General features: G+C 37.1%; 1 protein-coding gene across 4 annotated transcripts in view; it reads left to right on the top strand.

Annotated features, from left to right (window-relative positions):
- Nucleotides 1–27,706, top strand: part of DNAH5 (dynein axonemal heavy chain 5) — a 273,570-nt gene that overhangs the window by 154,281 nt on the left and 91,583 nt on the right. For all 4 annotated transcript variants that reach the window (XM_067730386.1, XM_067730387.1, XM_067730385.1 and 1 more), the window contains 12 exons: nt 446–580; nt 1,444–1,551; nt 3,480–3,633; nt 8,305–8,451; nt 10,974–11,215; nt 13,877–14,053; nt 14,488–14,689; nt 15,939–16,081; nt 16,965–17,099; nt 25,607–25,729; nt 25,922–26,135; nt 27,432–27,655. In XM_067730386.1, coding sequence (XP_067586487.1) covers nt 446–580; nt 1,444–1,551; nt 3,480–3,633; nt 8,305–8,451; nt 10,974–11,215; nt 13,877–14,053; nt 14,488–14,689; nt 15,939–16,081; nt 16,965–17,099; nt 25,607–25,729; nt 25,922–26,135; nt 27,432–27,655 — 2,004 coding nt within the window. The remainder of the gene's footprint in view (nt 1–445; nt 581–1,443; nt 1,552–3,479; nt 3,634–8,304; nt 8,452–10,973; nt 11,216–13,876; nt 14,054–14,487; nt 14,690–15,938; nt 16,082–16,964; nt 17,100–25,606; nt 25,730–25,921; nt 26,136–27,431; nt 27,656–27,706) is intronic.

Below are 27,706 nucleotides of genomic sequence, written 5' to 3'. Positions count from 1 at the left end.
TAATCCTGGAATGTAGCTACTTTTCTTTCTCCTCAATACCCCTGTCTTTTAAACTTATATGATGTTCATGAGTGAGGTCTCAGTTTAATTCTGGTTCAGAATTTTAGCTTTCAAGATATGAGGAAATTTTCTTATGGATGATTGGTTAAGAAGGGCTCAAGGGGACATGTATCTCCAGGAGGAAATTTATTCCTTTCTGTCTGTCAAGATCTATTAGTTCTGATCTAAGGGCTTAAATTAATGATGGTACAGGAGAGGATTCTTTTGGGTATTCTCCATTTGCTAAAAAAAAGAATCTATTGATAAAAAAATTTATTGCCCCACTAACTGTACAAATTTTCTAAAGGAAAATCAGCATTTATTCATTATGTCTTTGTCAAATTTGTACAGTTTCTATGGGTAAGTTAATATTGAAAATAAGCCCCGTGTACCTCATATTCTTCAGGTACATTATGACTTTGGTCTGCGTAATATTCTGTCTGTTCTGCGAACTCTGGGAGCAGCCAAAAGAGCCAACCCCACGGATACAGAGTCCACAATTGTCATGCGTGTACTACGAGATATGAATCTTTCCAAACTGGTAAGATTCACAGATGGAAATGTTCCACCCACTTAAATTTCAGTTTAACTAAGCACAAATGCGATTAGAAATATTTATTTAAAGTGCTCATTTAAAACGCTTAATTATCAGATAAATACATAGAGCATAACATAAATTTAAATTACATAGAGCAGAACTTTAAATTACATTTTTTCAGGAGCAATTTTTGTGGTGGCTCATCTCTAGTCTAACATGTCTATTCCAATAGAATTAAAATGGATTTTTAAAAATCCCCGTCTTACATTTCCAAATACCTTGAAATTTTTGTGCTGTAGAGCTAAAATCCCTTTTACCTTTGTGAAAGTAGACCTTGGAAGGAAATTGTATGTGACTTTTACAAGTGCGTAATAATTTCACATTCTCTGCTTTCACAGTAGAGACTGAACAATCAGTTGTCCAGTATCAGTGGATCCATGTACGGGATGACAGAATGATATATTTTTATTTCAAAATAAGAGTATGAACCAAATTCCAATTCATGAATTTGCCACTATTCTCCTTTTAAAAAATTATTTTTAAGTTAAAGGAGAAATTGTAGGTTATTTAGTAAATTCCCCAATCTGGTGGTTTTATGGAAAGGTTGTCATGTAGGCAATATTTTCTTTCCTTCTATTTCCTTCCTTTTTTTTTTCTCTTCTCCCCCCACACCCCTTTTTTAAAAAACTGATTTTTAATTTAGTAAACATGATGAAAATAGTTCTCAACTTCAGTGGAGGTGATATTTTATTTATTACTGTTTGTGACAAAGTAATCTGGGCTGTATTGGACATCTTTAGTTTATCTGATATTGCCATGTTTATGCCAAAAGATTTGGTCTGATCTCCCTTTATTTTCTTTCTGAGATTGATGAGGATGAACCCTTATTTTTGAGTCTGATTGAAGATCTCTTCCCAAATATTCTTCTGGACAAGGCCGGTTACCCTGAACTGGAAATGGCAATTAGTAGACAGGTAATATATTTCACAGGACATCAAGTACAGTGTCCCTTTCATCTGAACTTCATGGGAATCAAGTGGAGCTGTTGTGGCCTAAATCTACAGGTTCCGAGAACAACACTGAGGCTGTGACTACAGTTTTAAGAGAAGCCGTTGCTCACCACTGATAGAGCTTTTCCTCCCAGGGGGTCTCCTACCATCACTCAGCTACAGGTCCAGTTAGCCATGTGCTAGTGGCCCCATTATTGATGGAGACCAGTCCACACCAGATTCCCAATGAAATGTGATGGGTCAGCAGGGACCGGTGGAGCTTGGCCGGCTGCATCGCCCATGCTGGTTTTGTTTCTCTCTGTGGCCCTGGTGTTTACCACATTGCTTTGGTCTCAGGACTGTAGCTACTGACTGTCATTTGCAGTGATCTCATATGGCTCCTTAGCTGTCATTCTTTTTCCCCAGGCCCAAGATCACTTGTGATTTCTTCCTTGGGCTCTGGGGGGATCCATCATGTTAAGTGTATCATTTGTCTGGATTTCCCATGATACTTGGTGCAGCTGTAACTTTTTATAGTCTTCCTAGGAATGGAAATGAATCATGAAAACCTTGTGCCTCAACTTCCTTTCCTATGAAAAAGAGTTTTTAAAAAAAATTTTTTATAGAAATGGTGATTAGCTCATATTTATAAAATACATTTCAATTCTTTGAAGATATTTGTAATAAAAATCAATATGGTAGTATTTTATGGCCATTTCCCCTTTAAATAGCAGTATATAAAGATCTTAATTTCCTAATCAGGTAAAAGTGATAATTCATTTTGCAAATGGCTTCTTCATCATATGGCCAAATTAATTGTAGCATTGCCTAAAAAGCTAAGTATAAACTAATTTATAAAGTGACTTACATTAGTAATTTATAGCATATGAAAAATCTGAAAATACATAGCATAAAATGATACATGATTATTATCCAAAATTATTTAAGTAAAAATAAGAGCATCATTTATAGTGAATTTAAGCATAGCATGATGGTTAAGAGCATGGACCATAGGGCTGAATTTCTTGGGTTCCAATCCCTACTCTATAACTTAACAACTAATAATCTTGGATAAATTGCTTAGTCTCTTTGTGCCCCAGTTTCCTTACCTATAAAATGAAGACACCAATAGTACTAATCTCATAGAAGATTAAACTTAGAATAGCGTTTGGCAGCGTAGCTTCCATACATGTGTTTGATAGATAAAAACTATGCAGAAGATTTATAAAGATGGCTTGACATTGATATGGAATATCAGTCAACTTGGTATGCTTGAAATTATCTTTTAAATTAAATATCATCTTTTAAATTAAACATTTAAAACACATTTTGATATTTGAGCCTTTATTCTTAAGTTGCTCCTAATACATATATTCAATAAAATGTTAATATAAGTGTATTTAATTCCCAAAGTCAACTGTAGGTGTTTCTTGTTTGCCTGGGATATCATTTTGATTATGTTCAGCCTGCTTTTGCCTATGTATATATATTTTTTATGCAATATATTTTTTTATTGGGAATTCCCTGGCAGTCCAGTGGTTAAGACTCAGGCTTTCAGTGCCGTGGACCCGGGTTCCATCCCTGGTTGGGGCACTAAGATCCCACAAGCCCTGCAGTGCAGCCAAAAGTATACATATTTCATTGTGGTAAAACACATGACATAAAATGCACCATTTTAACTATTTTTTAAGTGTACAGTTCAGTGGCATTAAGTATATTCATAGTATTGTGCAAACCTCACCACTGTCTGTCTTCAGAACTTTTTTCATCTTTCCCAACTGAAACTTCATATGCATTAACAATAATTCCCCATTTCTCTAACCTCGCTCCATGTCTATACTTATTTTGAGCACAATGGTAAGTCCAGATATCTGTTCATGTGGCCCAATGTGGGCGGTTTGTTATGTTTTCAGGTTGAAGAAGCTGGTTTAATCAACCATCCTCCTTGGAAGCTGAAAGTCATCCAGTTATTTGAAACACAGAGGGTGCGGCATGGAATGATGACCCTGGGGCCTAGTGGAGCAGGGAAAACCACCTGCATCCACACCTTGATGAACGCCATGGCAGGTAAGGGGCGGTCAATCTGGAGACACATTTAAACTGTTGTGACACATGTGAATGCCCCAAGAGGGACACACATGTAGATGTATGTTAGCATATATTTATAGGAGGGGATGCTACTTTTTTGACTATTGGGTAGATTTTAGAGATAACACAGTACATTAATGGACCAGAGGAGAAAAACGTTTTTTTCCAGCTTTATTGTGTACAAATATAATTCGGACACATAACATGTGCAAGTTTAAGGTGTACAGTGTGTTGATTTGATACATTTATATGTTGCAAAATTATCACCATAGCATTAGCTACCACCACCACCGTATCACATAATAACCATTTCTTTTTTGTGATGAGAGCATTTAAGATCTACTTTCATAGAAATATTCAAGTATATGATACAGTATTATTAGCTATAATCACCATGCTGTACATTAGATCCCCAAATTTGTTAATCTTATAACTGGAAGTTTGTACCCTTTTCCAATATCTCCCCATTTCCCTCACCTCCAATCCCTGGTGACCACCGTTCTACAATCTGTTTCTCTGGGTTTGACATTTTTCGATTCCACATATAAGTGATATCATACAGTATTTTTCTTTCTCTGTCTGACTTATTTCACTTAGCATAATGCCCTCAAGGTCCCTCCATGTTTTCACAAATGTCAGGATGTCCTTATTTTTCATGGATGAATAACATTCCATTGTGTATGTATACCACATCTTCCTTATTCATTCATCCATCGGTAGACACATAGGTTGTTTCCATATCTTGGCTTTTCTGAATAATGCTTCAGGAAAAACATTTTTTTAAAGTGATTTTATGGACTGTGCTATATGTTTTACATATGTTATGCCATTTAGTTTTCAAAATGATCTTGAGATGTGGCTATCATTATCCCCATTTTGTACCAAAAAGTCAAAATTTAACTTCAGAAATATTCAGTGTCAAAAAGATGGTAAATGATGAGACTCAAAATTAAGGTCAGGTCCCATTAACGAAAAACCCAGAATTTTCCCAGTAAACCATACCATTTGCCACTTATGACTTAACACAAGGTGCTACCTCTCAATAAATATAATTATAATTCTAATCCCAACTCTTAAATTCTATGTATTGAAAAATCACCCTAATTATAAACTAATTTCCCACCCAGAATCAGATATTTTTCTTGTGAAGTGAAATAAATGTATTTAATTTCCAGATGTCCCTAAGTTTTACATCTAAGTCCCTAACCTAAAGTTATCTAAGGATAATGGGCATTACCTTTTTCATGATTATTCTTGTATTCTCTGGTTCTGATTAGACATTGATGACTTCCTTCTTAAAAGTATTCGCAGCCCTTAGCCATGGCAGTTCCAAAATTTCACAGAACTTTGGCTGTTAGAATGCATCATACATTGTCCCACAAGGAAAAGCTGCCCGGCTGCGTTTCCAGTCAGCTCATGGAACCCCAATGCATCGATATTGGTTGGTGACTATGGTCTGTATTTATTCTAGGGTCCTGCATACATTAGATTTAGTCTCAATTTCCTCAGCTATGGGACAGAGTGAATTCTGTACCTCAGGACTCTACCAGGGGGTCTTCACACTGAGACAGGCTTATGCTCTCAGCTAGCACCTACCTCCACCAAAACTGAGAGGTCACACCTGCAAAACTTACCACATGGTTTTCATGTGTACTATTAAGGTTCTGCTTTGGGATTTTTACATAGCATTAAAATGATGTATTCTCGTTCTCAAATTATGCTTCAAGATGCTTTTGTTGTTGTTATGAAGCTGCCTTCTGTTAATAATAAACTACAAATGCACTGGGTACAATGACTTGAACAAAATGAGTACTAAATATTAAACAATAGAGATACATTGTGTATAATATGTCTAAATGATGTAATCAATATGGCATCACTGGTTTTGGAGAAGTTCTTTGCAAAGATGAATAAATTATTAGACTATTTTCTGTTTATTAACCTGTTCTTGGTTTTAGTATGTAGGGTAAACATTTGTTATATTAAATGATATTGTTTTTTACTGAAAACTTGGATTATCCAAAAGATTGAGAAAGTAATTGGGTTGAACTTCTGCAGGACCCATGTATGTTATTTGTTCCCTTATTCATCATGTATTTGTTCATCAAATATCTTTGATGTTCTGTACTTTGAGGTTCTGTACTAGAAATGGGAAAGCAGGCATGGAAAAAAAATGACCATGTCTTTAAGGAGTTTACAGTGTAGTGTAGTGACACAGGTAATTGTAACTCAGCATGGAAGATTGGACATGAGGAAGATTTGGACAATTATGATGTGAGCAGAGGCAAAGGAGATCAGAAACCTTTTGAAGGAATTCTAGAAAGGCTTACAGAGCAGGTGCTACTTCATCTGAGGTTTGCGGGTTGAGTAGCAGATGGATGAAAGGCATTCTTAGCAGAATGAAGAGGCTGAGCAGGTAGGAGGGACTGACGAGAGCTTGATATGCCTGGAGAAGCTCTCTGGCATGGATGAAATCTAATTTGTGGGAGTGGGGGAGATGACGAGGTATAGCAGATGCTATTGGTGCCTAGGGCCGCATCCCTTTGGCCCTCTCCTGCTGCAGATGCAACTGTTGGAGAGTTTTTCCCCCAGATGCCAGCGGTGTCTCCCGGTTTTTCAGCCTTATGACTTTCCTTGAAGCTAGAGAACTGGCTCAGCCTGGAAGAAGGAGTTGGGTGAGAATTAATGCTCCTGAGGCAGCCATACCCTTAACCAATGAGGGAAGGAGTGGAAGGGAAATGTCCCACCTCCTGTCTTTTAGAGGGACACTCCATCTGTGACTGGCTCACCAATGAGCCCTTTATTGGCTCTCTCTCCTTTCCTGTCTCACTCTCTCTTTCCCCTGAATCCAAACTGTCAGTTCCCATGTCTTTGTCTCAGGCTTAGCCTCCAGGGGGAATTCAAATTAGTACAGAGGGCATGGCATGAGAAGCTCTGTAAGTCACAATAAATACCGAGATTTTATCCTGTGGGTGATGGGAAGCCATAGAGCTGGGGAGTGGTGTGATCAGCCCTGTGTGTAGAAGACCATCCGGTGGCCACGTAGAGAATAGACTGGGACAGGAGGGGCTGTCTGGGAACTTCCATAAGGAGGTCCTAAGAAGGTGACAGCAAGAAAAGGGTGCTTACTCTGGGGCAGAGTCCATGAAGGTGGAGTGATCAGGACAGTCACGAAATGCCTAGGAGAAGAGTTAAGAGGAATTAGTTTAACCAACATTTAAAAAGTCAACCTTTTTTTTTTTTCCTTAGAGTGCTCTTATAAAAATGTTATGGTATCATATTTTAAATGAAAATGATATAATTCTACCTACAACCATAATGAAATAATTTTTGATAGTTTCTCTTGTATGGGCAACAGACCAAGTCCAGTTTTCACCTGTGATACATTTGAAGAGGTTGCTGGCCTTTTGTAAAGTGTGATTAGATTTTTTAAAAATGTTGCCAGTCTTACGGATATCATGTATTGAAAAAGCTGAACTGTGACTAAGTTGAATTTTTCAGCACTGTAAAATATTGTAAATAATTACCCTGATTCTTTTTTGTGATTTTGGAAAAAGAGAACTATTCTCTAATTTTCTAGATAGGTTTTAATGTAACACCTTTTCCAGTGTACATATCTATGTATGTGTGCCTGTGTTTGTCAATCTTTCACACAGTATGTAATATTTTAGCCTCTATTTTTATGATTTTATACTTTAAATCTTTAAACTTCTTAAATTGAAATACAGTTGATTTACTATATTGTATTAGTTTCAGGTGTACAGCAAAGTGATTCAGTTAATACATATATATGTATCTATTCTTTTTCAAGTTCTTTTCCCATTTAGGATATTACAGAATATTGAGCAGAGTTCCCTGTGCTATACAGTAGGTCCTTGCTGATTATCTGTTTTACATATAGTAGTGTGTATATTTTAATCCCAAAGTCTTAACTTATCCCTCCCCAGCCTTTCCCATTTGATAGCCATAAGTTTGTTTTCTATGTCTGTGAGTCTATTTCTGTTTTGTAAATAAGTTCTTCTGCACCATTTTTTTAGATTCCACATATAATATACTTTAAATCTTATTCTTCAATTTTTTACTTAGTAACTACCATCCCCTATGTACAGAATCCATCTTATTTAAGAATAGTTTTAGGGTTTGAAAGATTTGAATACCTTTTCTGAAGCTGACCACAGAAGAAAAATCCTTGATTTTTGTAACATTAGTTTAGCTGATTTTTTTCCAAATGAGTAAGACCATATCTCAGCAAATCAAAGCTGTTAATGGAGAGAATCAGGTGTCTTTAAGTGACATTTCAGATATAAAAGTTAATCTAATACGCCATAAACCAAAAGAGTTTTGAGCTGTGAAATTTGAAGAACTTCCATCCTACATTAATTCCTTCATCACTTCCAGCATGGTAGCATTTTCCCCTTATGTAACATGCAACTTTCTTTTCCAGAAGATAAAAAGTGCTTTAGTCAATAAAATATAATGAGGGTAATTATGATAACTTGAAATGCAGTAAGACATGTATTTTCAATGTAATTTTGCATTTTTTCATGTTTTGAACACCTGCTGACAGTACACTGCAAATTGGTTCAATGTTGCCTAATGATGGCTCATTCTACATGGGAGTTGTTTAAAATTTGTATTTACTTGGTATAGATTGTGGAAAACCACACCGGGAAATGAGGATGAATCCCAAAGCGATTACGGCTCCACAGATGTTTGGTCGGCTTGACGTGGCAACGAATGATTGGACCGATGGGATATTTTCTACTCTTTGGAGGAAAACATTGAGGGCTAAGAAAGGTAGAAGATGAATTACAAGTATAATTTTTGACATGTACTTCTAAATAACATCCTTTGTGGCTATTTAAAGTTAGTAGAACAACTGTAGTCTCCATATTATATCTTATCCTAGACCAAGAACTCATAAATCGGTATGATATTTGTGAATGTTGAAATACTGAAATGACTGGTTAGTGTATTTAAAACTACCCCCCCTTTTCTTTTTGGTTACAAAGGGAATTATTTTCCTTTTGAAAAAAATATTTCTATATTCCTTTGAAAACTTAGGATAAAATAGTTAGAAAAAGCTGTTAAGGAACATTGATAGTACTGTATTCAAGTGATTTCATCATCACTGTTTTCACTGAAGCGTTAAAAAGTGGTACTCTTGTTTAAGTATGGCCTATTTTTAGAAAACCGATTCTCCTATAAAATCACAGGAGGAAATGGGCTTCTTTGGAAAGAAAATTGTGTATATCAAAAAATGAAGTCTAACAAATTGTTCTCTTTTAGATGTACATGGGTGTTTGGTTTTTGTTTAAACACACTCCTTAAGGGCTAGTGGTTCACTCTGAATATTCTCTAACTTAGGGACTTGAGCCCAGTGGTCCCAGAAAATAAGCTCAGATGGAAGAGATGATAGCAATTCTCCTCTCACTCCTGAATAAGTAAGAGAAAAGCACAGTGCAAGCAATTGCAGGGACAAATAAGAATATAGGAGGAGGACAAGACATTTGGCTTACTTCATGAGTCCACACTTCGGGCAACAGTGTTCTGTTGAAAAACGTTTAAAGTGGCACCACTGACGTTCTCTTTGAGAGAATGTGGCTGATCAACCCAACACCAATTGTTAAAAGAGAAAAGAAAGCGCTTCATTTCTAAAGCGTGCTCATATTAGAAATTGCTGTTGTTATACGGAATAAAATAAAATTTTGTGTCTGATTTGTTCTAGTAATCCTGTGTAAACACAGATCCAGTAACCAAATGTTACCTTAAAGAATAGGTGCTTAGAGAGGTTTCTTCTTAAATCCTTTCTAGAAAGGCAACATATGCTTTTTCTTTCACAGGGACTCTGGTGATCAGATCATCATTTTACTTAAACTGCTAGTTGAATGAGCACGATTAGGAATTTCATAGCATTTGATTTGACTTAGAATATTCCACAGTTGTTAAATTAGAGATAAAAATTAGAACTGCAAACTTGGTCATGGTGTTGGTAAGTAAGAGTTAACTCGTGGTTAAGAAATTAAGAGTAACTATTAAACTGAACACCTAAATTTACAAGGGCGTTTCTGTTGGACATTCTATCGATTCTCAGTATAACCCTGCTCTCAGTAGCATCTGGCACAGTTAATCACTCTTATTCTATTTTTTTTTTTTTTTTTTTTTGCGGTATGCGGGCCTCTCACTGTTGTGGCCTCTCCCGTTGAGGAGCACAGGCTCCGGACGCGCAGGCTCAGCGGCCACGGCTCACGGGCCCAGCAGCTCCGCGGCATGTGGGATCTTCCCGGACCGGGGCACGAACCTGCGTCCCCTGCATCGGCAGGCGGACTCTCAACCACTGCGCCACCAGGGAAGCCCAATCACTCTTATTCTTGAAACTCTTCCACCACTTGACTTCAGGGATACCTTACTGGCTGGCTCGCCTCCTACTTCTGTTTCACTGAAACTCAGCCAGAAGGAGGAAGCAGTGGAGGAGACCCTACCAGAAGGCTAAACGTTGAAGTGCTTGTGTCCACAGACCTCTTGTCTCTATCTATACTTGTGATCCAGAAGAAACTTACCCAGGCCATGGTTCTCAATGCCATCTCTAAGCTGATGGCTTCTACATTTTAATCTCTAGCCCTTGAATTCCCAACTCAACAGCTCTATGGGCTGTCTGTTGGACATCTCAGACTAAACGTGTGCAGACCAGAATGGATTCCGTGGCTCTGCCTTTCTGACATCACTCACATCCCTTTCCCCCTTCCCTTCTTCTTTCTAACCAGGTTCGACTTCCCGCTGTTCCTGGAACATGATCACCCTAAGCTTGTACCCACTTCAGGACCTTTGCAACTACTGTTTCCACTGCCTGAAAAATTCTAGCTCTAGATCTTTACATCACTTCATTCTCCTCCAGAAATACTTCATTGACCACCTTATCTAAAATGCCTCACCCTCTTATCCTGCTGAATTTTTCTTATATATTTCTTTGCATATTGGTTTGATTGTCATGTCTACCCCTTAGAAAGTCAGCTCTGTGAAGGCAGGATATTGTCTTTTTTATCACAATATCCCTTGAACTGTGCTGATACAGAGAAAGTGCTCAGGGAATATCTGTTCAATGACTAATGACTTTTTCTTGATTATGGGCTTGAAACAACTGCTATATAAAGAACAGGAAGAGTCCTCTGTGACAAAATACGATAATCATTTAGATCAAACCTTTATTTAAAAATTAATGAAAATGACATCAAATTATAGCACTTCTTCAAGCGTAGTAGTTACGTATATATGCATATATGTGTGTGTATGCTTTTCTCCCTGCCCTTGGGATGTTCTAGGGGAGCATATCTGGATAGTTCTTGATGGGCCAGTAGATGCCATCTGGATTGAAAATCTGAATTCCGTTTTGGATGATAACAAAACTCTAACCCTTGCCAATGGTGATCGGATTCCCATGGCTCCAAACTGCAAGATTGTTTTCGAACCTCATAACATTGACAATGCTTCGCCTGCTACTGTCTCAAGAAATGGGATGGTTTTCATGAGTTCTTCTGTCCTTGATTGGAGTCCTATTCTTGAGGTATGATTGGAATCTTTTTTTTTTTTTTTTGTATAATTAAAGAGGGAAACAGATCCTTTAGCATTCTTTTAGAGTGTGCGCTGATTTTTCTGCAGACCTGTTGGTGTAATTGCATTTTAATGCTGATGTTTGTGGAAGATCCTTGAATGCTCTGGGACCTTCAGCCCAGGTTGTCCCTTACAGGTTTCTTCAGTGCTCAGGGTTCTTCGGTTCTGATAATTTTAGACCTGTGAATTACACCCCGTGGGCTGGGGAATAATTGCAAGGCCTAGGTGAATCAATAATCCCACTAGAGACTTCTCTGGTGGTCCAGTGGTTAAGACTCTGAGATCTCAATTCAGGGGGCCTGGGTTTGATCCCTGGTCAGGGAACTAGATCCCATATGCCACAACTAAGAGCCCGCATGCCACAACTAAGACCCAGCGCAGCCAAGTAAATATTAAAAAAAACAATCCCACCAAACTGTGAGTGAATAAGGAAAATTTAATTGTATCACTTTGGGGATTCATGATATTTTAAAAAGGTACTCATTCAGTTGCTCGTGGATTCCCATGAACACAACTGTCTTAGAATATTAACTCGAAGAGACAATTTATTAAAATTTATATAAAGAATTTTTATGAGATTCAATAGTCATAACGTTAGTTTTAAGTTCACACTTGGAAATAATATTTCAGATAATATCTTTTCAATTCATGATAAGGTATATTATTTTATTACTACTAATGTATGTTAGAGTACGTTGATTATCATAAGATTATAATTGAATGCCTTGCATACTTAGATATTTTACTAAATAAATATTATAGTGTAAGGAAGAACGCTTATTAGACAAGCCACCTGTAAAATCTTTTTTGACATTGTTGGTCAAATTATTTTTATTTACATAAGTTTTTCGGAGATAATTTTGATTGAAAACTTATGAATTCATATTTTAAATCAAGTAGATGAAGATGTGAAGAAGGAGGGGATTTTTAAAGCAAAATGATACTGAAGTACAGTTTAATATGTCATTGAAAATGCTTCTGAAGATTTCAGATTTCACAGTTAAATTATCCATCCTTTAAGAAGAATACAGAGCAAGAGTTCTCAACCCTGCCTTTGCAAGAATAATCACCAATGACAGTTCTTTAAAATACAGATGACTGGGCTTCCCTGGTGGCGCAGTGGTGGAGAGTCCGCCTGCTGATGCAGGGGACGCGGGTTCGTGCCCTGGTCTGGGAAGATCCCACATGCCGCGGAGCGGCTGGGCCCGTGAGCCATGGCCACTGAGCCTGCGCGTCTGGAGCCTGTACTCCGCGACGGGAGAGGCCACAACAGTGAGAGGCCCGCGTACCACAAAAAAAAAAAAAGAAAAAAAAATACAGGTGACAGTGTCATACCTCAGTCTATCAATTTAGAATCTCTGAGGAGGAAGGTGCAGGAGTTATTGTGTTTAAAAATTTTTTTTAAAAAAGTACCACAATGCATTCAGCCTTGGTAACCACAGATGCAGCAAACTCCAAGTGAAAATGAATTTGTGATTTTCCCCCAAATACTTTAAATTCACAAAGGCTTTTAAACAATACTTTTACACTATTTGCTAATGAATATTTACAGTTTGCTATTTATGAAATGAGCTTCTATTATATCTGTCCATGTTGAGGCTGAATAAGGCCTTTACCGCTAAGTTGCTTACAAATGGCTAGCAAGAAGAAAGCCTCACAAGACTGGAGGTGTTTAGAGCAGGGCAGGGCAGCTCTGAGAGAACTACTAGAGGGCAGACCAATGGGGAAGTTGTGTTCATGGGAATCCACGAGCCTCTGTGAGCCACGCTGATTGCATAGCACCATGAGCTTGAAAGTGCTGTGTTTCCTTTTTGTTGCTGTGCAGTCATGTTGAATTCATGAAATGATGGATGATTGAGAATCAATATTTTATTGCTTCTGTTCAGAATCTCTAAGAATGACCTGATCTCTTGATGCCAAGGGAACTTTCCTCACCGGAAGAAAATATTGTGTTAAGTGATATTTTGTTATGAATCACATGTAGTTTCCTAAGATTGGGTTTCCAAATGACTGAATTCCCCATTTTCCTGAGTATTCTTTGATATTTTTTCTAATTGGTTATTCATTAAATTAGAAGAAATAAAATTGTGATAAACCTTTGTTTCCTAGTTTGAAAAATCTGGGGATGGATTTCCTTTGTTCATCTTTTATTCCTTTTTCTTTTTCTAAGTTATTTCCATGTATATGCCTCCTCATTTTCTCCAAAATATTTTAATCAAGAGCCGAAAACTTTTCCCTCCATCTTGCTTCAAGACCTGAGCTTATGTGTAGTGTAGTAGCTGAATGTAGGGATGTTGGAATCAGACTCTGGGTTTGAATTTTGACACCTACCAGCTGTGGGATCCTGGTCATGTTGCTTAAACTCCTTGGGCCTTAGTTTCCTCATCTGTAAAAGGATAATAACAATTCCTACCTCACAGAGTTGTTTTGAGCATTAAATGAGGTAATACATGAAAGAATTTATATCAAGGTCTGGTACATCAGAAGTGCAGTATAATCATTAGATATTATTATTATTATTGTTAACCGATATTTAGATAACTTTTGTCCAAAAATGGCCATTTTTCTGGTGTGCTAATAAATTCAATTAATGCATGCATCTGCAAACCAACAGGGTTTTCTTAAAAAATGTTCACCTCAAGAAGCTGAAATTCTTCGTCAGCTGTACACCAAGTCATTTCCAGACCTGTATCACTTCAGTATTCAGAACTTAGAACACCAGATGGAGATGCTGGAGGCCTTTGTGATCATGCAAAGCATCAACATGCTTCAAGGCCTGATCCCTTCCAAGGTAAATCACTTAACTTTCTAGAACTCTCTCTCCTTTTAGCTGAGCCATACTGTGCAGGGTCTGTGATATTTGAACATGATTCTTAGAACCATGGAGAAGTGGGGAGGTTTCAAACATGGACAGTGCATATTTTGTGTTTTTCTTTCATTTCTTTTTTTTGTTTGTTTTTTTCCACAAAGCAAACCACAGATTTGTGGATTAGGGGCAGGTTCTCAGTTGTCTAACAAGCATTCAAAATTTATTTTGGAGACCAGCTTGGTATTCCCAGAGATCAGTTCTGCATTTGTTCTCCAGTTTTATTCATCTTTCCCTCATTCTTGTTTTGGGGGAAAACTGTTATCCCTTTTAGATCTTTGCTATTTTCATTAAAATGTCAAAGCCAAGTTTTGGTTTGAGAATTAAGTAAGTAAAAGAAAAGTTTCTTTCGTGCTCAGGAACAAGGTGGGGAGGTCACGCCGGAGCACCTGGGGAGACTCTACGTCTTCTCCCTAATGTGGAGCGTCGGGGCAGTGCTGGAACTGGATGGCCGGCGCCGCATGGAACACTGGCTGTGCTCCCAGGAGAGGCTAGCCTTGGACCTGCCGCCTCTAGCAGGGCCTGACGACACCATGTTTGACTATTACGTCGCATCTGATGGTGAGCCCCTCTCTTCTATCCATCCATCACACGTGGGACCAGTTTTTTTCAAAATGGCTAATATTTACACTCTATTTATCTATCTACCTATCATCTATCTATCATCTATCAATCTATCATCTAGCTAGCTAGCTAGCTAGCTATCATCTATATTTCTAAATGGTAATGAAAACTCTTGGCTGTAAAATTGAAATGGAAATGTTTATGTGCGTATGAAAGAGAGTCAATTGTTTCTTTTTCAAATATTTATTTCAATTGAGTTCCAAATGCACATTTTCTTGTTAAATATATCGCGTACTGAACATTTAATGAAATAAAAACAAATTAAAAAAAATCACCAAATCAGATTTCAGCCATTCATTCGATATAATCAGCAACTTATAAAAAAATGACAAAGTAGGTATATTTTTATGAAATAGGTGTGTATATCTGTACATCTGTATGCATGTATTGCAATACTTTAAGTTTATTTAAATGTGCATACATATATATAAAGTACATATATACACATATATGAAGTACAAATATACATAATATTTATATATGGCATCCTAGGATGTTTTATTTTTGGTTTTACAGTTAAGGAAGTACATAATGAAAAATGATTTTAGGTATATACGACTATCAATCTCCTGTATTTTTCTTTTTAATAAATTATTTATTCATTTGGCTGCGCTGGGTCTTTGTTGCTGCGCGTGGGCTTTCTCTAGTTGCGGCGAGCGGGGCCTGCTCTTCGTTGCGGTGTGCGGGCTTCTCATTGAGGTGGCTTCTCTTGTTGTGGAGCACAGGCTCTAGGCACGCGGGCTTCAGTAGTTGTGGTGCACGGGCTCAGTAGTCATGGTGCACAGGCTAAGTTGCTCTGTGGCATGTGGGATCTTCCTGGACAGGGGATCAAACCTGTGTCCCCTGCATTGGCAGGTGGATTCTTAACCACTGCGCCACGAGGGAAGTCCCCTGTCCTGTATTTCTATACACACTTTTTGTTTTTGAAAACCTACATGTTTAAAAAGAAAATTCCAAGATACTTCTTACTATTTCCTAATATTACCACTTTGGAAATAGTTTCTTGGGAAATTTTGACTCCGCGAACACATACTGAAATACTTAGATGTCTGAATTTAATGCATTTTACTTTGTGGGGAATTTTTGGAAGATGGCTTCATGAGATTCAAGGAAGTCTGCTCATTATAATTAGGAATTAAATTATTAATAGGAATAAGAAGATGTAAATGTTCTCTGTTCACCTCAGGTAAGTGGATGCACTGGAAGACGTGTACTGAGGAATATGTGTATCCATCTAATATCACCCCAGAATATGGCTCCATCCTGGTGCCAAATGTTGACAATGTGAGAACTGACTTCCTAATTAAAACCATCGCTAAACAGGGCAAGGTATGGCTCTTTCACTTTTATTAAAAGTGACATATTTAAAAATGTCCCTTGAAAACATGAAGCATCTTGTGACCACCTAGAAGGGTGTGATAGGGAGGGTGGGAGGGAGATGCAAGAGGGAGGGGATATACGTATACATATAGCTGATTCACTTTGTTATACGGCAGAAACTAACACAACATTGTAAAGCAATTATACTCCTATCAAGATGTTAAAAAGAGAAAAAAGAAAACATGAAGCATGTTGCATTTATTTTAGAATGTTTTATGTTGCTGTTTAGAATAAATAAAAGTATTAGCCAAATTAATATACTTCTTTTATTATTCCTCAGTAACAATATTAAAGTTGAATAGCTTTAATTCATAATTAAGTAATGATTTTTCATATATTGAGAGAGAGTGAATTTTGACTTGTTTTTCTAAAGAGAAATCCTTCTCTTTTGATCATTATATTATTTTGCCATGGCTGCCATAACAAAATACCACAGGCTTGAACATTTCTTTCTGTACAGTTCTGGAGCCTTGAAATGCAAGATTAAGCTGTTGGCGGGTTTAGTTTTTTTGGAGCCCTTTCTCTCTCCTTGGCTTGCAGATGGCTGTCTTCTCACTGTGTCTTCCCATGGTCCTTGTGTGTGCATCTTTGTTTTTCTGTGTGTCAAAATGTCCTCTTCTTGTAAGGATGCCTGTTAGACTGAACAAGAGCCTACCTGAACGGCCTCATTTTTCATGTAATCATCCCTTTAAAGACCCTGTCTCCAAACGTAGTCACATTCTGTGGTACTGGGGGTTAGGGCTTCCACATATAAATTTTGTGGAGACACAATCCAGCCCATGACAATAATTTTATTGTATTTCTTGGACTTCTTTCTCAACTCCTATTTTAGGCTGTGCTGTTAATTGGTGAACAAGGAACAGCCAAAACGGTCATAATCAAGGGATTTATGTCAAAGTACGATCCTGAAAGCCACATGATCAAGAGTCTGAACTTTTCTTCTGCAACCACCCCGCTGATGTTTCAGGTACTGGCTCACTGGTGCTGCTGGTTCAGTGCAGGTTTGCGATAAGCTTTGGAGGCTCAAATGTCATGCTGTTCTTCTGTCCCCATTGAACTTCATGTGCACTTTCACAGCCATAGTAAATCCCCTACATACGTCTTCCATTATCTCTATTTTTCTATTGCAATAGAATCTCCCCCTAGTTAGATGATAACATATAATCTTAAATTATGGAGAAATAAAAAGATTATATATGGTGTTAAAAGCCTCAACTCTGTTTAGAATATCTCTGTAGAAAAGCCTGTGAACATGCAAAATCCAAAATTGAAAGAAATATTTTTTAATTCCCCACCTAAACCTACTTCTTCTCCCTACTGTCTGCTTTTCTGTGGGTGTTACTATTATTCTAGTCATTAGGATAGACACACTGGAGTCATCTTTGATGGTCTTTCTCTTGAGTCAAGGACTGCTAATATATCTAAGGAAATACTTTTCATGTTGTTTCCTTTTTCTCCCTTCCCCCTATCCACCTCTACATAATCTACTTCATGATTCCACAACAGGGTATTAGCATCAAAGAATCTTGAAGCTGGTCTTGCTTCAAGTCTGATCTTCTTCAAATCTAGTTTCTATTCTTTTTCCAATCTCTGGTTCCTATTTATCTTGTTGTTCACTGACTTAACATTCCACAATGGCTCCTATTATCAACTGCAGCAAGGAATACAATCTTAGAATCTTAGCACATTAAAGATTTTGCTTATGGTATCATTGAGGAGGAACAGAGAACAACTCTCAAGTTTGCATGGCTTTTGTCAATGGAACTGCCAAGACTGACCAGGGCTTGCAGTGGCTAACTGGTTCTTTTTCTCCTATTCCTAAATTATTTAAGAAACCAGAGAGTAAATCTTAAACTTCAGTCCATGCTTTAATTGTTTGCAAATAATCTATGATACCTTTATTAGAACGTTAATACATTAATAAAAGATACATTTTATAAATTGAAATGTATGAAATGGTACACTTGAAAAGATACATATGAAAAAGAGTTAGGAAAAGGTACATTCATAAATTGAAAATGGAAGGGAAATTTTTAGGGGAATTCAAATCCAAAGAACTTCATTTTTGATTAACTTCGTTGTTCTTTAGTTGTTGGAATGAAAATATCAAAGAGCAATGAGAATTCTTGAGAACAAGGCTAAATCATGACTTTTTGATCACTTAATGTAATTGGTGACTACAGAGTGCCAAAAAACTAAGACCATTGATTAAGTTTCTAAATAAGACTGTCAAAACATTATGCTCCTCTGTTAGAGATGGAATTTCTAAAACTGGCTAGCCTTCTATCATTAATGAATATCATTTACACACTGTTGTGTTGAGAAGGTCTGGATCGAAGGTGAACCCCAGACTGCAGTGACTCAGCAGTGGTATTTTTGTGTTTGGGGAACTGCACACTAGATTATCCTAGGCTGGCAAGGTGCTAACATTATACACATTCCATTGATACTATTTTATATTTTTAAAAGTTTGTTTTATTTTTGGAGAACATCTCTTTAAAGGTTATAATATAACCTTGCTTGTGGATGCAGATTGTTAAGCATTAAATCAAAGTGTGATTTTTTTTTCATTATGTAAGGTAGCTATCTAGCTCTTCACATTTCTTGGGAGTGGATTGAATCTTTAGGGCTGCAGTGCAATTCTGACAGCAACCACCTGGAGTTAGTGCAGACTTCACAGGTGAAGGGCTCAGTCCCTACAAAACTTCCCTCACTTCAGAACCAGCCACAAGCTCAGGGGTTCCCAGGCTACCAACACTTCTGAACAATTGGCTGCAAACTGAAAGGTTTCTATGACCCTGTCAGTTTTGATAATTCACCAGAATGACTCACAGAATTTAGGAAAATGCTATGCTTATGATTATGGTTTTATTATAAAAGATATGAATTGGGATCAGCCCAAAGAAGATGCATAGGGCAAGGTCTGGGAGGGTCCCGAATGTGAACCTTCTTTGTCCTCAGGATGTATTACTCTCCATGCATATCTGTGTATATCAGCAACCAGGAAGCTCACCTGAGCCTCATGTCCAGAGTTTTTACTGAAGTTTTATTACATAGGCATGATTGGTTGGCCACATGATTGAAGTCAGTCTCCAAACCCTTTCCCCCTGGGAAGTCAGCTGATATCACGTGGTTTAAAGCCCTAACACTCTAATCGTAGTTTGGTCTTTCTGGCATGAGTGGTCTGAGGGACCCACAATGAATAACAAAGACGTTCTTATTATGTGGGAAATTCCAAGGGTTTAAAGGCTCCCTCCTAGGAACCAGGGACAAAGGCTAGCCAAATTCTTTAGTATATGGCAAGGAGTTGTCACGTATTTTTGCTAGTAACTCTTGGTGATATTTACCCCTCTCAGGTGGTAAAGACCTGTGCTTTATGTCTCTATAGCATGAAATACTTATTAATTTCCTAGAAAAAGGCACACGTAATCTAGAAAACATCCTGTTTATTAATATACAAATTCATAAACCGTGTAGTAAATTTCTAGAAGCAGTACCATATCGAAGTATAATAAATTAGAAGAAGAAAAAAACAGGTTTTCATAACATGAACATCTGTATTCTTTAGGGTTCCATTATCTGATTCACAACTATTGATGTTTAACCCAAATCCTTCCTATCCTTCAGTAAGAAGTGGTCTCAACACTTCACTATTTCTTTTTCTGTTCAGAGGCATCACAGGATCGTCTGGTCTGTTTAGTGCCTGTTTTGACTGCTAAGCATCAGGGCTTTCAATTAAGCTAGACTCATTAGTTTTAGAAAACTTCCAATTAGCCAAACTGCTGTAATTAACTTTCTCAGTATAATTTTCAGCCGTTCATGCTAAACAAGGGCTGATGGAACTGAGCATTTGTCTCTGTGTGTCCCATTTATTTGGATCCAAACCAAATTGAAATCGTAGATGAGAAAATAGATACCGTCCATCCCTCCCGTGTTGCCATGATGGCACATGTGTCAAGGACACACGTCTGTTACTTGACAGGCTGTTTTCATCTGAACTTCCTTTGTTTTTACCATGGTGTCACTTTCACATCTTTTATCAGCAGGAGGACAGACTCTATGTCCCTCTTTTCCTGAGACTGTCCAGTTAACTTCTGTTGTCTCAGATGAATAATGAATAGCATCCCTGTTACTATCCAAAGTATGAAGTTTGGACCAAAATTATATGGTCACCCTCTTTTTGGCTAAGGAAATTTCAGTTAGTCTTTTAAGAGAGATGATTTTTTTTTCAAAACAAATATTGTTTTAATTTTTTTATTTTTGAAAGTTATTCACACGTACCTTTAAAAATGTAAACAATACAGAAAATAAGACGAAAAAGAAAATTTCTTAAGAGAATTTCTGAAAAGATTTCTCTGTTCTAAAAATAATCTCGAAGTATTCCAAGTGCAACAATCGTCTTACAAATGTTTGTGTAGCAATAGGTTTTGTTTTTTAAAAATGACAATTGTAGAGCTTGGAAGGAAATTCCACATTTTTTCCTAGACTCAGAACCACTTTTCCTAATGAAATCTTATGTAGAAGACTAATCTATCAAACAGGTAACAAGGAATTTGCTTTGATGGAATTGGAGCTGGCCTCCTGAAATCCCTTCCAACCTCCTTCTTGCTTCCTGTAGGGGCCTGTGTGATTGAAGAAAATCCTTTCTATGCTTCAGAGCATAGCCTGAAGACCAGTTTCCAGAGGAGACTCTTAAGATATAATATGTGAAAGTATTTTTTTATGGTAAAAAGCTCTCTAAAAATGTCAGGTTTCACTGTTAATATTAACACACTCAGGTTGAGGAAGATTGAAATACTCATTTGAGTTCCCAGATAGTTAGTTGGTGGCAGAACCTGGGTGAGAAACCAAGTTCCCATGTCTTCCACTGCGCTTTTCCAGTTCACCCATCTGATCCTTCCAATGACTTTTCTTTATTCCTATTAATATTAAAATGGCTGATTTATCACAGTGCATTTTTAAATTTTTATCTTTTAGTTATATATTATTATATTTTGTTATTTTTGATATAATTTTACTTTTTGTAATATGCTATTAAGAATTTTAAACTTTACTAATATAAGCCTGTTTTCATTTGGTTTTGATGAGTTACAATAAAATGGAAAGGTAGATTTCTTAATAAAAAGCATAAGCTCTCCATTTTTATCTTTTAGCTAAATGGCAGATACATGGAAGCCTAAACTTAAGTATATTTTATATTTTATATTTTTTTTTATATATTTTTTTATATTTTATATTTCAGTTTGATTGGATATAATATGTATGAAAAATGATTTAAGTGCTGATATATAGAGATACCTATAGTAATAAAAATATCTTTCATTTTTATGATGCATTAAATTCACTAAGTGCCTTCACATGTATTATATCATTTATGGATAATATTCTGTTGTATGTATACACACACATACATGTACATGATTTATGTATCTCTGTATACATTCCCACTTTTGAGCTGTGGTTCAGTGACTTATGTGGTTTAAAATGACTTATAATTCATAAAGCTAATAAGTGGGGGAAGTAGTAGTTTAACCCTTTTTTTTCTAACTTTAAACCCAGTCAGAGCTATTGCATAAGGCCATTGCAGTTTACGCACATGTTGTGTTATGTCCCATTCACGGAGACAATAATGTGAATAGTGAACCCAAGAACTGGGCAGTGCACAACCTCCTCAACTGTACCTGTTCCTCCCCCTGGCTGGGGAAACAGACATGTGTACAATCAAGTATAGCTGATGTGATAAGTGCTACTTATGGAGTAATCTAAGTACCCTGGAGCCCAGAGGAGGAGGGGATTCATTTCGTTAGGGAATTACAGGACTAAATGTAATGAAAGAGTTGACCATTACTTGGGGGAATTTAATATTTATATAATGTTAATAATTTAGGGATTACAGAGGCTGAATTGTCTATTAAGAGACTAATTCAGAAAATTGAATTGCCCTAGTTTTAGAGCTTTTCATTTGGAATGAAGAAGAGTAGCGTAGAATGGCTTTCCTCAACCCCATTCCTAAGTCTATCTGGATGACTAACCATCTGTTTTTTATGTCTAAAATGTCACTGTCACAGCTGGGGTTCGCTCTAGTATCCCATGTATGTGTGAGCTAGACAGACAATGAGGTCAGAAAGTTGTTTAGGTGCCATAGATTGCTTCAGATGATGTCATGCTGACTACCATTCTCCTATTTCAGAGTCAAGTTATTGTCTATTCTCAGAGAACAGCATAAACTACCCTTAGTCCAGGCCCTTGCTAGAGATTTCAACTCTTTACCAATAAGCTGGGTTGAGAGAAGTGACTTTTATGGAAGATCATTTATCTAAGTCAATATTTCACAAATTGTGTTTGGGTACTACTAATGCTGAGAGATTTCTGGCTCAGAAATGGCTATGTTAGGAATATGTAAATAAGGATCTCTTAATGAACACTGTAAATCAGTCTGAGAGGAGAATCATTTTATTGTTTTATTGTTAACTGACTATGAACGAATGAAGACCGTGATGGGCCGGAACCAAGAGCCTGAAAAGGAATGTTTAGAAATGAGACTGGAAGGTGAGCAGGGAGCATCATGGTGTTCCTTGTAAGTCACTAATAAGGAACCACTGGAATACTAAGCAGGATTACATCAGCACTCAGCAAGTTCATTCTGGCTGCAGATGGAAGAGAGAGGGCCGTACTCAGAGAGACTTGAGAGGAGATGGTTACAGTAATTCCTCCAGAGAGAGGTTGACGTGGACCAAGATAGTAAGAGTGGGAATGGAAAGAGCACAAGGATGTGTTCAAATTGTGGTTGCGAAGCAGAACACACAGGACTCGTTTTTGGTTGAGTGGATATTGTTGGAGGAGAGGGATGGGAGAGAGAGAAAAAAAGTTAGAGATGACTCCCAAGTTTCTTGTCTTTATTGATCTATGTATCAAATATTTACAGATAAATATTTTGTACCAGACACCTTTCTAGGCACTGAGGAGGCAGTGATGAACAAGATAAACAAGGTGCCTGCCTCCCTTGCGTTCTAGTGGGAGAGACAGACAATAATCAAATCAATGAATATACCTATTTGGTTTTATTAACTGGACTATGGTTTATATCACCAAAAAGATGGATGAGGTGGGACAGTAGATCAAGGACACCAGGGAGAAGGTGGCTGGCAGAATACTACAAAGATGATAAATTATTCTTTAAACTGATTTCTTTGGGGAGACAGAAGAGTCTAGACAAAATTGTAAATCACACAATATAGACATTGTATTTGACTTATAAAGAAGTTTCCAGGCCTGACTGGAGGCAGGGAGGGCAATTTAAAAGGTTGTGACATTAATCCATATGAGAAAGACAACTAACTGATCAGGGGCATATCATTTTTCAGAGAGAATGAGATACATTAAAAAGCAGTATTTAAATTGCAATAGGCCTTATCGATGTTGGATGTGGCAATGTTTGGTTGAGATTTAGGTAGTTGGTGCTAAGCCCTGAGATGAGCACCTAGGAGTGGGTGCAGATTTTGTGATGCGGCAGAGAGGTCTGCGTTTGGATATGTTGATTCTGTGATGCCATGGATCATCTAAGTGGGGAAGTCCAGTTGGAGACACTAGTCCAAGTGTATGGTTTTCCTAAATATTCCCAAACACATAGATCGATGATGGAGGAGAACATGAAGTTACTGTGCTTCAGGCTTTTGGGAGATCTTATCCAACTCCCTAGTTCATTCGGTAACTATTTAATGGCCAGCAGTTATGAACACAGGAAGAAGTCTCAGCTTCTAGGTTCACAAGCTATTTAATTTTTCTCCCTCCTTTGTTTTTGTTTTTATCAACTTAGCTTTTTAATTATATATATATATATATATATATAAAAGTAATAATTTTATATATTAAAATGAATTCCTTCTAGTAATTTCCTGCTATTTCAAAGAAATTAGGGTCATAATGAAGGGGAAGAAAGTGCAGGTATGTGGCTATTACTCCATATTATTTCACCTGTTCCACCTATGGCTTTTAGCTCTTAGAAGGCCCCCCAAGACATAAAATCTTCATGTGCCTATGAGTTCTCATTAACAGATAAGGGAATATCTGGAAGGCTCTAGTTTGCCATAGGGAGTTGTCAAGAGATTATTAATTGCTTTATCCATTTAAATTCATTGAGGAGAGCTTAATTTAGCCTAGTACATTACTTTAAACAGTTTTCTTTTATGTCAGGGGAATATGAAATTCTTCTTGCCATTGTACTGTTGTCATGGGAAATTTGTGTGATATGTTTATATATCTTTCTATTTTAAAATGGTGAAAAATGTTCACATCTTTTGCTATTGTTCATTAAAGTGATGACAGAAAATTACAATTTGAAATTACCAAACTGGGGGAATTTTCAAGGACAGATGTATAGATTTTTGTTTATATCTTGGCCTTATTTCTTGGTTGTATCTTGAAGGGTTATTAATGTCATTTTAACTGGTTTGCTCTTCGTGAAATAAGGAAACTCTTTCTTGGATAGGATGAGAATGCATTTTACCTCAGTACACCTCCACTTTCTCTTATATTTTATACATTATCTTTAGCATGACTTAAATCATGAATCAGTGGGAATAAAACGAGGTCTTTAAGACAGTTTCTGGAGCACGAGAAGTGTGAGCCCTTTCTGTTTTCTTTGCAGTGCTGGCTCTGCTTACTCAGTACATATATTCTGAACAACTGATTGATTTCCAAACTACACTCTATGACCATGGAAATGTTAATACTGTAGTCAGTAGTCTGGGGTTCTTCCCTCATGTCCCCATTACTCCTTCCAACACCCCTTCTGTCAGTTTTAGTATTCCTCTCCACATTGCTAGGGCATTTTTTTATAGAGCACAGTGCAGTTTCCTCCTGTACCACCAAAGCTCAGAATGTATTGGATAGAAAAGAGGGGGCATTGTCCTCCACTTTGTGAAGGGGACGAGAAGTGATTCAGTGTGATTGCATCTGCCCAAAGCAGCCTGTGTCAGGCTACAGAAGCCAGTTGGCAGATTTCTCAACAAAGAGAGAACAATCTTCAGATTATGGCCGCCCGTGGAGCTCAGAGCAAGACCTGAGAAGCCTCTTGGACAGTAGCCCTGTTTAGCTTTGTTTATGATTATAAGGAAACTTTGAGGAGGGCTGGACCTTTGAATAATGGGAGTTAGGGTTATATTATATTGTCACCAACATAGGCACAATAAGACAAAACTAAGTCTGTAGAAATAAACAGAAGAGTCTCATCCCATTCAAGATTTACATTGATCAGAATTTTCTTTACTCCTAAATTAAACCAGATTTTCAAAGGTTATAAACGTTATGCAAGAAAAGTTAGGTACCTCATGCCCTGCTTTCCAGAATTAAGGGACATTTTTGTTTTTTTTCTGAGTAATTTCTGTCATTTCAAAGTTTCCTGGATTTTTAAAATAATTAACCATGTCAGGGAATATTTTCACAGATGTTTCTGTTGACTTTTCTATTTAACAGAGGACAATAGAGAGCTATGTGGATAAACGCATGGGCACAACATATGGCCCTCCAGCAGGAAAGAAGATGACTGTTTTTATTGATGATGTGAATATGCCAATAATCAATGAGTGGGGAGACCAGGTATATCGATCCTATTGTGTACTTTATTTGCCTAATTCCTCATTGATTTATTTTTTGATGAGTAAATATTTTTTACTTTTTCAACTTGCAATTCCTAAATTCCAATAAGGTCCATTATTTGGAAACACTCAAAGAGTTAGGTCCTGGGATATAAAGGAATGACATTTTAATTCTAAAAGTTGTCTTTCTTAGGTTACTAATGAGATAGTACGACAGCTGATGGAACAGAATGGATTTTATAACCTAGAGAAGCCTGGGGAGTTTACCAGCATTGTGGACATACAGTTTTTAGCAGCTATGATCCATCCTGGGGGCGGACGCAATGATATACCCCAAAGGCTCAAGAGGCAGTTCTCTATATTTAACTGCACGTTGCCCTCTGATGCTTCTGTGGACAAGATCTTTGGTAAAGTGAATGTCAGTGGGGCATGGGAGGGAAGAATCCCTGCTTGGGTTCCAGTGAGAATATATCCACCTAGAGGTCAACACAGAAAGAGCATTGGGTGGTTCCTTAGTCTATGGGCTTCATCACTCTCAAGCAGTGTATTTTGTTTATATAAAGATTTACTTTATTATGTATGTACTGAGTTGAGTGCTAAGTAGATTTTTTCTGCCTATGTATTTCTTTAAGAAACTGTCGCTAGCTTCTTAAGGCAGAAGGTTAAACATTAAATGGTCTTAGACACGATGAGATGCTTTCCTCGTGGGTATACATATTTGAGGTCTGCATTGATATAATGCCATACCAGAAGTTTATGTAGCTGATACCTAACCAACCCATATAATGATTTTGGCCAAAGAAATAATATTGCACAGAGTGGAGATTAGCCAGAGTCTGATCCTCAGAGTAATTAATAGGGTTGTGATAAATTACTGATTGATTACATATGCAGCGTTTCAGAAATAAATTCACCCAAGAAACACTAGTGCAATCGATAACCATAATTATTTAACTGAGAAATGAAAATGAGTTTAGAAACTGATTATGGAATCACTCTTTTCAGAAAAAGTGTAAAGTTATGCATGTATTCGTGTTAGGTACTAATTTACCATTTCTGAAATTGCAACTGAGAAAAAACTAACTAAGATTACCCTAATAAATTTCTGGCAGACTAAGAATGTCTTCTTAGTGCCCTAGGGTAGTGGAGTATGGCAGTATCTGCCTTCAATCACAGTGGTGGGCAAAGGTTTGGAAACCAAATGACATGGGAATTATCTAAACTTGGGAGAAGTAAAATGGACTAGAAGGAATGACTATTATTGCTTTTAATTATTCTTTTTTGCCTGGAAAATTGTACCTGTAAAGTAACTTAAAGTATTTTATAATGCATGGAAAGGCAACAAAAAAAATGGAGAAATCTTAGCGGATTCACGAAACCTCCCTTTTTTTATCTTTTTCTAAGGCACCTTTATATATTCATCATTGTTACCCATTTAATAATACTGAATCAGTTCAGCTAGAGTTTTCAGTAGTATTTCTTAGTCAACTTTTCAGTATTTGAATGCTAACTTGCTTGTAACTATACCTACTTGGTAGGTTTAAAAAACCCCCAAAGAACATTAATTAATAGAAATTTCTTTAATATGTGGTTAACTATTAAAATGTTTAATTATTTTTGTACTCTGCATTATAATGTTTTTCATTTTCACTTAGGTGATCTGAACTGTCAGTCAAAATGTTATGACTTTTTTCCCCTTTCAGGTGTGATTGGGATAGGATACTACTGTACCCAAAGGGGCTTCTCAGAAGAAGTGAGAGATTCAGTGACCAAACTGGTTCCCCTGACACGCCGACTGTGGCAGATGACTAAGATTCAAATGCTCCCTACCCCTGCAAAATTCCATTATATTTTTAACCTTCGAGATCTTTCTAGGATCTGGCAGGGGATGTTGAACACTACTTCAGAGGTTATCAAGGAACCAGATGTAAGTGATACACAAGAGAGTAAAACAAGTAACTTTATTATTTATTATAAA

The sequence above is a fragment of the Pseudorca crassidens genome, chromosome 3, assembly GCF_039906515.1.
Source record: "Pseudorca crassidens isolate mPseCra1 chromosome 3, mPseCra1.hap1, whole genome shotgun sequence".
Taxonomy (NCBI): Eukaryota; Metazoa; Chordata; class Mammalia; order Artiodactyla; family Delphinidae; genus Pseudorca; species Pseudorca crassidens.
This window is presented reverse-complemented; position numbering and strand designations above follow the sequence as displayed.